Raw genomic sequence first — 11,435 nt, 5'->3', positions numbered from 1 at the left:
CTTTAGACTTGCAAAATTCTTTCTCTGGGTTATTCTTGCCTCAGTTTGGCAGGTGAAGAAACTAAACCCATAGAAGCGGTGACTGGTCCAGAGTCATCCGACCAATTAGCAGGGAGCCTGATGCTGGGCTCAGACTCTGAGTTTCTGGGTCATTGCTTTACCCCTTGAATCATGCAGCTTCTCTAGATTATGTTCTTTGCCCCTCACCAACTTCTTTTTTCCAAAATTAAGCTGACTTCTTTTACAGTGAGCTATAGAGAGCTCTTGTTTCAAAGCTGTAGTACCTTATTGGTTGACCAGAAATCTGCAAATAGCTAGGTACGCTTCAATGTGGCACCTGACCTTGGTCAAACCGAGTTGAGGTGTGGTGGGACCTGGGAAGGCAGTGGCACTTTTCTGATTGGGTTTTTGGAAAAAGATCAGTGCTGTTTTAGAAATATTAAAGGTCTAAGCATTGGGAAAAAGGGATTTAAGTTAAAATATTGGCTGTCGCCTAAAGGTGATTTTTTAAAATCAAACTAAAAAAAAAGAACGATTTTGCATCTGCAGAAGGTCTTTTGAGAGCTTTTGGCTTCGTTTTCAAACCTCACTAGTTGGGTCCAGAGGTAGTTTCTTGCCAATGAGGCAGAGAGATTTCAGTAAGAATATTGAAAACTTTTACAGTAGAAATTCCCAGAAGAAATCTTACCATCTGTTTATCCTGCTTTTCTTTTATCTTGGTTAAAAAAAAATTTTTTTTAATCATTTATTGCCTGTTTGTCTTCAGTTGCATCTGTTAAGTACAGATGTTGGATCGAGATGAGTATCTGTTCATCTGTCTTTACACAATGGTCTCTGAAAATATTACGGAATTTCTCTGTTGCTCCCCACCCCCCCTCCAGTGGTGTGTTTCATTAAGAAGATGAGCAGTTGTGTTTAGAGTATTCCATCGCCTGCCTTTCCTAACGTACCAAGCAGCCTTTTAGATGCTGATTCGTGTTTGTTGCAGAACTATATGATCCAGGCGAATGGGGAGGCAGCCCTCAGCTTGGCAGAGTGCTCCGAGCGGCCCTCCACTCTCCGAGGGAACGCTCTTCAGCTGACTGAAGCAGGGGAGCTGAGCCAATCAGAGGCCACTTTCCTAGCTCAGTCACCAGTCTGTGGTTAAGGAACGGTTCTGCTTTTTTATGCTCTGTGTTGGGAAGGCAGATAAAATGCCAGGTCTGGACTGCCTCTGGGGATAAGCTCACCCTGTGTGATGTGAATGAATAGCATCTTGCCTGGCACATCCACAGCAGTTGATAAGGCAGGTGCAGTTCTTCCAAGCAGGCCTTTTCTGTCTTTTTACCTCTATAGCAGCTTTGGTTTTGCCTTGAAAGAGGTGCTTTGGATTATCAGACCTCCATGTATGACAATTTGTACCTGCATGGAATCGAAGACTCGGAGGCTGTAAGTATTTTCATAGATAGCTGATTTCCTCTCTCCTCCTCTTCCTTCTCCCACTAACCACCCCCCCACCCCCCGCTTATTTCTTAGGCAACGCAGGGAACAAGGAGCTGAAAGCCAACATTATTCGGGTGCTTGCTGGCTACTGTGTGAATGTTCTCTGTCTAGTTTAGAGTTGACTGAAATCATTCTTTATTATATAATTTCTTGTCAAGCAAAAAAGAAATTAGGGTGATAGGCAGAGGGATCTAAGTGTGTAGTCTGCCTGGATTTGTACAGTCCTTGGTCCACATTTGATCTAACAAGGGGTAACTGCTCCTGTACACTGCCTTAAACTATGCAGCAAGTGCCTATGTTTTCCAATAGCCGGGTTCACAGAAAAGGCTCATTCATTATATAATACACATTGTTTATTGAGCTAGCATGAATGGAAGTGCCTCAGCGGTAGCTGTGTTCTGTGCTCTCTGGCCCAACAAGCAGCCCAGCAAGCACTGCAGATCCCCTGCTTCTTTGTTAAGGAAATCAGATGCAAAGGTTGTGGTCATATAACACCCCAGTGCAGAGGCAAGGAGTGTGTCTCTGTACTCTATCTACCCTGGAAGCCTGGAGTAGGCTCACATGTGTTTTGGCTTAGAAAACTGGACTCCTTTCCCTCCATCAGTCAGGCTCATGTAATCTATTAAAATCAGGATGAATGTAGTTTTGAGCAGTCCCTAAAATCGTACCATCCAAAGGCTAGCTTTTGAATCCAGGGTAGAGCTGATGACTGTCTTTTACTATTGCTAGTGGTGGTTCTTGATTTTTTCATCAATTATATAGACTGCTTCGGCTTGGCTCATGGGACCTGCTGTGTGGAGACTGAATTTTCTAGGAGTGCAGTGCCATGCGTGTTGCCACATTTGAAACAGGAATGTGTTATATAAGGTTCTCTGGCTAAACGACCAAATATACAGCTTATAACAGAAGGAAAAAAACCCTATGCTATACGTCAGTGCAGACGTATGTATCAAATGATGTACTAGCCCTGAAAGATAGAAACCCTCCGTGCCGATGAGGCATCCCATTTTCTTGCCTGTCTGCGTGTGAGCTCTCACTCCAACTCGTTTCCGCAAAGTCTCTCTGCGTGTTGCCCAGCGTGCTCGTAAATTACCAGCCTGTCAGTTTACTGCAAGGGACCATAGTCACAAACGGCGGCTGTGGCTGCAATGGACAAGGTCCATGTTGGCAAGTAGGGTGGGAGGATGGAAGCCGCAAGTGAAGTGGAGTGGCCTGGCTTCCTTGGCTGGGTCCTTTGGGGGCCTGATTATTTCTCCTGCCTCTTCTCTCCACACTCCCTTACAAAACAAGTGATACCTCTTTGAATCGCAACTTTTATTCTTGGTCCTTGGTGTTTAAACTTAAGTGGGTTGGACTTATTGCAGAATAAACTGGTGATGTGGGACCCCTGGCTGCTCTGACCAGAGTCAGCTAGGAACGAATGTCTCTGGCACCTCGTTCTCCAGCACTGTGTACATTTTGGAAACACTGGTTCAGAGGGGAGCCATTCTAAGTGGGAAAACATTCTCCCCCATCTTGGTCCGGCCTCCCAGGACGGCCGAGCTCCAGGGTCAGGTGGGAAGCGGCCGAGTGCAGTGATGTGAGCCATGGCGCTAGTTGACGGCAGGAAGTGCTGGCTACCGCAGCGCCGTACTCCCGCTGGCTAGATGGTGGCCGGCAGGCTGAGCTCCTGGGGCCGGGCATCTCCACAGAGGCCAGGCAGGTGGGAAACCCGAGGAACTGAGAAAGACACCTGGACCATCCTGAGTTAAAACAGGGGAGGCTTTGTGATGGGTGGGATCAGAAGCATGTCCCATAAACCTGAGGGGGAAGGCAGAGGTGTTCAGAGGGGTGAACTGTCTGTGAATGCTCATTTGAGTTTATTTGTTTTTATAAGGAAGAATAATGTGATGTGTTACCCGAGATGGTGTGAACAAAGCTTCAAGCCAATGGAGAAGACTAGGCCTAAATAGCTGACCCGGTGAAGTGAAAAATAAAGCCACACCTGGAGAGCCACATCCTCTGCAGTCTTTCTCAATGCCAATGCATTTATGGCTGTAAGTGTGGGGTTTGCCCAGATGCAAGCTAAGCTCTCGGAACAGGTCTGGTGGATAGGTGTGCTGATGGCCAGCTGCAGGCCGAGAATACACAGGCACTGAACGCTGAGTATGGCACTTCTCTTTGGGGGGTTGGGGAAGCCACCCACAAGTGTCCCAGCACTCTGCGCTGTTGCAGATGTCTTTGTGGGGTGTGCGGGGTTTTACCTGTCATAAGTGATTCTATTCACTGTGTTCACCCAGTCAGCCTGTCATAAGATCATCTCACCTGGGAACTGATCATTTATTCTGAATAAGAACAAAGCCTTATTGTACACTGTTAGCACCTCACCTCCACGTAGTATGAGAGAGGTTTTGGCACTGTGATGCGAGGCTTTTTCCTAAGGTCTGGTCCAGAGGTAGATAGTATATTCCTGGTATGCTAGATTTTTTGCTTGTAACTCTCTGTGTTTTACGTACTGTGTGTATCATACAAAGAGAGAGGAACAGGAGCCGTGCTGTAACACACTGAAGTCTGGGCATTTTAGACGGGAGTCCTTTGGAACCTTTTTGGACAAGTCTGTTAACTTCTGCTCTGGTTTCTAAAAGGGTGGTGAACTGTCAGCATCATTTAGGTTTATAAGGAAGCATTCATACAAAAGACCTTTGGGTGTCCCATAGCTGGGCCCCACACAGGAGTGGAGGTTTCATGGAGAACGTCACGTCACTCCTTTTGTTCCCTTGACATGCATAATGAAGTGTGTAGTGGATAATGTGGGGAGTCCACACCCAGCCCAGGTCAGTTACATCCATCACAAGTAGCCTGTCTATATTGTCTCCTACGGGAAGATTGCCTCATTCCACCTTCCTCGCCTTCATTGGGTCTTCATGCAGCTCTTAGAACCCAAGATACTTTTCACTGGCAGAGCCCCCAGTATACACAATGTTTTTTATCTGATTGATTTTGACAGATCTGCTCCTTGATAAACACATTTTATAAATGGATTCATGTGTATTTTGATGTTTGTGAAATCAGTTTATGAAAAAAATTTTTTTCATGCACCAGGGGTTATTATATCAACAGTAGGAGGGAAGTTCTTGTAGGGATAGTGACAGAAGCAGCTAAATAGAAAAAGTTACCTAAAATCCACCCAGAGATAATTGCCATTGACATATTACTGTGTATCGTTTCAGACTGTTGTTGTGTATATATGTAAGTATGTCATTCTAAACCTGTTACTGTGTATTGCATTCTGTGAAGTCCTGTTCTCACTTGATGAAATATTGGGCACGGGAGGACTAAACTGGCCTGTGGAGGAGGTGCTTTGCGAAATTGAAAGCTCCTACATGGACCTCCTGGAATTTTGAGCATTTTAAATGAAGTTCACACTGTTAAGAGTACTTTGTAACGTGAAGCCAGGCTTAATTGCCCATAAAATTAATAGCTGATTTTTCCGACATAATTTATTCCATTTTCAAATGCTTAAATATGAAAGTAGAGGGAGAAACCTGATCTTTTTCAATAAAACAGATGATCAGATCACAATTCAAGGCATTTACTAGGGAGGGAAATATATTCTTTTAAGTGTTTTCAGTCATAGAAAGGAACCATGGTGTTTTAATTAATACTATGAGAACTCTTAAAGCAAAGGTAAATTTTATAAAATCTAATGTATATATTAAAAACACATATGTAAATTTATATCTACTTACATATTATAAGGATAACTGTACGTTAATTATTTAAACTATTCATTTTCTATAAGCCATGTAACTGTATGTGTTTGCCTACATGTCTGTGTGCCCGCAGGTGTACACACACTGTTCACCCGCCTACATTGACAGACATGCATGTTTAGACACTGTCCATGCTTTGCTAACTGACGGTTAATTCTAAGTGGGTGATTTCTGTCATAGAGCTTTTGGAGAAGGAACCTTAACCTCTTTTAAGATGAAGATACCCAAGAGGGTTGAAAAGCAACTCATCCTCAAGAGAATAAGTGATTGCTACTTTTAAAGATATAATAAGATTTTAAAATATGAAGATATGTCCTTGTGTTTGTTAGGAAGGAGGATAAACTTCAAACAGAAGGCTTTGTGTGTTTTGGGATCTTTGGAAAAACACTCTAGGGTTACTGAGGATTAGATTTCTTTTGGAAATGTTTAGACCAGCGGTCTTTAGGGTTTGGTGAATCAGAAGATTCTTTCTGGGGTTGGAGAGCCTTTCTGGCCTATTTCCAAAGAGTCAGGCATGTCCTGTGAAAGAAATCATCACTGACCAGAGAGGAAAACAAAGTTCTGCTTATGGTCTGTGTGATAAATTTGACTATGAAAGTCAACTTGTTTTACTCAGCAATGTTGGTGTTCTGTCTGTTAAATGATGAACAGCGCCTTCTCCTTAATTGATCCTTAGCAATGATAGCTTTCTAAAATATATATTGAAATGATTTCTTAATATAATTGTCGTGGAGCTAGAGAGAGAAGTTCCTTAGATCTGGTCAGAACCCATGAATTTGCCTCTTTGAGGTCATCAGTTTTGCCTGTTTCTTGATACTTTCCATTTTCAAGCGACAAAGGGAAACATTAGGATCAATCCGTGACTTTCACTAAGGGCTTCTGTATCTCCTTTCCTGCTGGTGTTCTGCTTCCTAATCAATTATGATGAGTCAGTCAGGATTTCAGAATGTGGTCTTGAGCTCCATGTGTCCCTCTGTAGGAAGATCTGCACTAATGATTAAAAACAACAACCCACGCTTTTAGGGTGAGTTCGGGCCGTTTGCCCTAGTCCTTCCCTTTCCATCAGAGTTCAACTTGGATATTCCTTCTCCGTGGACAGTTTCTCAACAGTCAGTCCATCATCTCCCTCAAACATCCCTTACCTCCGTAAGCTAAGCCCCCCAAGGAAGACGAGGAGATGTAACTAAATGTGCTATGTGTGTTCTTTTACTTCCATCTCCCACTAGTCCTTTATAATAACCAAGTCATGAGCTCAGATTTCCATGACACTAAGTTCAAAATTATACCAAGAAGGCTGTGTAGAGACTCTGTATGCTGATCTAAACGGGGCTGATTTAGGTGCCTGTGGTGTGTTTGTATTGGGTCACGCAGACTGTGAACTCTGCAACAACTGCTACAGAAAGTGAGGCCATGTGGAGCAGATGCCTAGGATCCCGTTTATTGAGGATGGTCACTAGTAGTGCGTAAACTTGAGAGAGTTTACAGTTCACATAAAATAATGGCAAGCAGATGGGAGCTGTAGATTTTTATACCTTGGACTTTGAACTTTTAGGACTTTGAAGAGTCTAAGATAAAACCGTGTGGCCCAATCAAAAGGAAGGTGGCCCAGATAGCTCACATAACAATTTTTAAGATCTAAATAGACCAATCCTTTTTTTCATTCTACATCTATGTAATTTTTTTAAAGCACAAATGTGTGGTTTGGGCAATAAATATTTTTCTCTCTCTTAAATGGTGATGCAATATCAGTACTTCCTATATCCAATTTTTTTCTTTTGCATCTGTTCTCAAAAATATTGAAAAGTCTTCCACTTAAAGCAGGATGTTTTGAATTTGCTTTAATTCCTTTTTGTTCAAGGGTATTGATCTGAGTACATCTTAATGGGAATACTGGCAGCTGTCAATCATTTAGGAGCTTGATCATATAGTTTGTGAATAACTTAGTCCTCTTATTTTACCTTTTTTGTTTCTATTATTCTGTAATCCCTCTTTTCTTTTCAGCTTGAGCATCATACAGGAAAAAGAATCTGACTGTCAGTGTTATGACTGTATTAATCGATTTGTTGAAAAGTTCAGTGAGTGATCAGGTTGTAATTAAAAGTATCTCTCAGTCTTTTTTAACCTCCATAAAACTTAAAAAAATTTTATCTTCTACTGAACATGTCTATGAGCCGGAAAATGTCAAGTTTACTTTTTGTATTTTGTGTAATGATTCATGTTTATGTGATGTATTAGTGTGATGAAAAACAGACTCAGTCAGAATTTTCAGGGATTAAGTCCTGGTCCTCTGCTTCCTGGCTTGTGGCCCTGGGTACATAAATTTTCTGGGTATCAGTTTCCACATCCCTGAAGTGTCAATGATAATGGGACCTGCATCTGGAGTGGTTTCAAAAATTATGTATAAAGCCCTTGAAACATATACTGTGGTTTTTGTTATTATTATTAAACATATAATGAATATACTTATGCTTTTTGGAAAAAAACATACTCATTCTTCGGCAGGTTTTGATATCCCCACCAAATCCTGCGGTCTGTTTTCAGAGTAATGGCGTGGCTTTTGACAGTGATTTCCAAAAGTATTATAGTAGTTGACAGGTGAAAGTACGCACTGGTCTCCTAAGGCCTTACAATTCGTCGATTGGTTTACTGTATTTTCAGCAGAGTGGGTGAAGGAAAAGTGCTGGAGTTGGAGGTCTTGGACTAGCAGTGACCTTGGGCAAGTCATGTAATCACTCTAATCCTCAATATTTCCCCCTGTAAAACAAAGAGGTTTGACTAGATAATTTCTAAGGTTTCTTCAAATCCAAAATCCTGGTCTATTTGCTGATAAGCAGTTTCTTTAGTTGGGATACAGATGCCACCATATACCATTTGCTTTTTGAAATGATCAATTCCTGCAGTGTTTTGTGATAAGGGATTGGGATTTGGACCTTGAGTATTTTCAGAATCTTTGAAGGAGGAAGGAGTGTGTGGCACACATCTTTGAAAGGACTAGATATTTTAAAAGGGAGATTTTTTAAAATTTTAGATTTTTAACATTAAAGCCAAAAAAAGATGATTTTCCTATTGCTCATTTGCTTGCCAATACCCACATGCACTTCTAGCCCATAGCAATTTGAGCTGGAAACACTTGAGTCTCATCTCTAAGGTAAATAAATCAAAGGCAAAAGCTTTCTGAGAAGTTTCTCCTATCCCTTATTGATGATTGAGGAGAAGTATATTTCTTCTTTAAATTATGTCTGTCTTGGGCTTTTCTGATAGCTCAGTCAGTAAAGAGTCTGCCTGCAGTGCAGGAGATCTGGGTTCAACCCCTGGGTCAGGAATATCCCCTGGAGAAGGAAATGGCAAACAAACCCAGTATCCTTGCCTGGAAAATCCCATGGACAGAGGATCCTGGTGGGCTGCAGTCCATGGATGGAGTCACAGAGTCAAGCAGGACTGAGGGACTAACACTTTCACTTTCCCTCTTACTTGTGTACTAGAAGAGTATTGACAAAAAAAGTTTCAATAATTGTTTTGTGATTTAATTATCAAGAATGTTTACTTTTTGGTGTTTTCTTGCTTTACAAACTTTTCTTCGGCTCAGCATTATTATCCTTTGGGGTATACTGAAAACAATAACTGGTCAGTAGGAAAACCCCAGGAATAGAATAATGTCTAGGATACATTGATAATTTTTTAAAACTTCATTTGTTACAATCTGTATGACTTTCCTCTATGGTAAAGCAAAAGGCCACTAAGATGAAAGAGTAAAGAATATTTACTTCAGCCCCGAATCAAATATTCCCTTAAATATTCTTTGAAGTCAGCATTGGAGGGAAATATTTATCATCAAGCTAGTAAAGTATGATGTTCATCATGCTAAAATAGTTAGTGAATAAACAAATTAGTTCCCCAGTTTATTTCCAGAGAGTCATTGCTACTGCTGCTGCTAAGTCGCTTCAGTCGTGTCTGACTCTGTGCGACCCCATGGACAGCAGCCCGCCAGGCTCCTCTGTCCCTGGGATTGTCCAGGCAAAAATACTGGAGTGGGTTGCCATTTCCCTCTCCAGAGAGTCATTATTGATAGCTTAATATCCAATTTCAACAGATGTCCCAGAGATTAATGTCTTGGGGTTTATTTGATTCAATAATTTTATTGATCCAAGAGATAGAATTAAGAACTTATTATTAGATTTTCAAATAATCTCACGTTTAATCTCATATTGTTGATGCTTAGAATATAGGGATGGAATTATATATTTATATTATGTAGGTGACGTTGACAAGGTAGAGAAGTGCAGAACATTCCATAGTTACCATGAAATGCTCTGCTCTGGGCCTGTTGAGAAGTATGAGAATGATGTGGAGTAAGAAGGAAAACCACACAGGTCCAGAAAGGCTAGGTAGATACTTGATTTTAGAAAGAGATCTCTGGATGGTCACATTTTATTATTAGGTAACTGAAGACTAAAAATTTGGTACATAAATATGATGTATCTTCCTTGAGTACCAATGTTAGTTTTCTTCTGTATTGTAAATTTCTGAGGTCATATATTGTATTTTATTGACCCTAAGGCCTACACCCCCCACACATACATTTTGATACATCTGAAAATGGGCTGCCTCTTAAATTAATGGCATCTCATAGTTTTTTTGCAATGGCAACCCACTGTAGTACTCTTGCCTGGAAAATCTCATGGACGGAGGAGCCTGGTAGGCTGCAGTCCATAGGGTCGCGAAGAGTCAGACACGACTGAGCGACTTCCCTTTCACGTTCCACTTTCATGCGCTGGAGAAGGACACGGCAACCCACTCCAGTGTTCTTGCCTGGAGAATCCCAGGGACGGGGGAGCCTGGTGGGCTGCCTTCTATGGGGTCGCACAGAGTCGGACACGACTGAAGCGACTTAGCAGCAGCAGCAGCATAGTTTTTTAAAGGTTATTTATTTATTTTTAGTTGTACTGGGCCTTTGTTGCTGTGTGTGGGCTTTCTCTCATTGTGGTGGGTGGGGGCATTCTTTGTTGCGGTGCACAGGCTTCTCACTGTGGGGGCTTTTCTTGTGCAGTGTGGGCTCTAGGCACATGGACTTCAGTAGTTGCAGCACGTGGCTCAGCAGCTGCGGTTCTCAGGCCCTAGAAGGCGCAGGTTCTGGTAGTTGTGGTGCTCAGGCTTCAGTTGCCCGAAGCATGTGGAATCTTCCCGGACCAGGGATTGAACCTGTATCCCCTGCACTGGCAGGTGGAGTCCTGTCCACTGTACCACCAGGAAAGTCCAACATCTCATAGCTTTATCAGTAGTTTTTCCTAAGTGACACATAATCTGATGTTGAGTCTTAAAATCCTTGTCATCTTAAATTCAGTGGAGTGGAATATTTAGGAAAAAATATTTAAGCAATACAAAGCCATAGAGTCTGAAAAATTTGTCTTCTTTGACTATATCCCACCTAGTCCCTTCCTCAAAGGTAGATGTTCTTAACAATTTAATGGGTATATCTTCAGACCTTTTCTTCCTATGAAAAGTGAAAGTGAAAGTTGTTCAGTCATGTCCGACTCTTTGTGACTCCATGGACTATACAGGACTCTCCATGGACTAGTCTCCATGGACTATACAGTATTCTCCAGGCCAGAATACTGGAGTTGGTATTCTTTCCTTTCTCCAGGGGTCTTCCCAACCCAGGGAACAAACCCAGGTCTCTTGCATTGCAGGCGAATTCTTTACCAGCTAAGCTACAATACGTTGACATTTAGAAAAATGTACTTACAACACACACATCCTATTTGTAATTTTAAAAATATAAATGAGACCATAATAAATATTATTCTGTGATTTGCTTTCTTTACCTAAAAGTATTCCATGGGTATTTTTCCCTATCAATCTGTTCTTTTTAATAACTGAATGACATAATAAGTGTGTAGGGTGGAATTACCATAATGAATTTAGTCCACTGATAGATTTAGGATGTATTCCATTTTCAATCCTGCATATAAGTATTATAATAGTTAATTTTCCTACATATGAATCTTTCTTTATACATGGGGCATTTCCCCAAAATAGTTTCCTAGAACTGCAATCGCTGGGGATAGTACATTTCAAGATTTACAGATATTGGTGAGTACTGTAAAACATTTTTGTATTAAAATAAAATATAAACATTCTTTTTTGATTAAGAATAAGCCAAATTAGCTCAAGGTTTTAATGTGAAATATAAGACTTCAAAGA

The 11,435-nt window shown here is 41.3% G+C and overlaps 1 protein-coding gene across 2 annotated transcripts in view; it reads left to right on the top strand.

Annotated features, from left to right (window-relative positions):
• CACNB4 (calcium voltage-gated channel auxiliary subunit beta 4) overlaps nt 1,142–11,435 on the top strand; it is a 151,428-nt gene continuing 141,134 nt past the window's right edge. The window contains exons 1-2 of one of the 2 annotated variants that reach the window (XM_013969693.2): nt 1,142–1,428; nt 3,359–3,518. In XM_013969693.2, the coding sequence (XP_013825147.1) occupies nt 3,513–3,518 (6 nt within the window). In that variant the 5' untranslated portion in view covers nt 1,142–1,428; nt 3,359–3,512. The remainder of the gene's footprint in view (nt 1,429–3,358; nt 3,519–11,435) is intronic. The other variant, XM_005676129.3, reaches the window with a different exon arrangement.

This window comes from Capra hircus, chromosome 2 (genome assembly GCF_001704415.2).
Source record: "Capra hircus breed San Clemente chromosome 2, ASM170441v1, whole genome shotgun sequence".
Classification (NCBI taxonomy): Eukaryota; Metazoa; Chordata; class Mammalia; order Artiodactyla; family Bovidae; genus Capra; species Capra hircus.
This window is presented reverse-complemented; position numbering and strand designations above follow the sequence as displayed.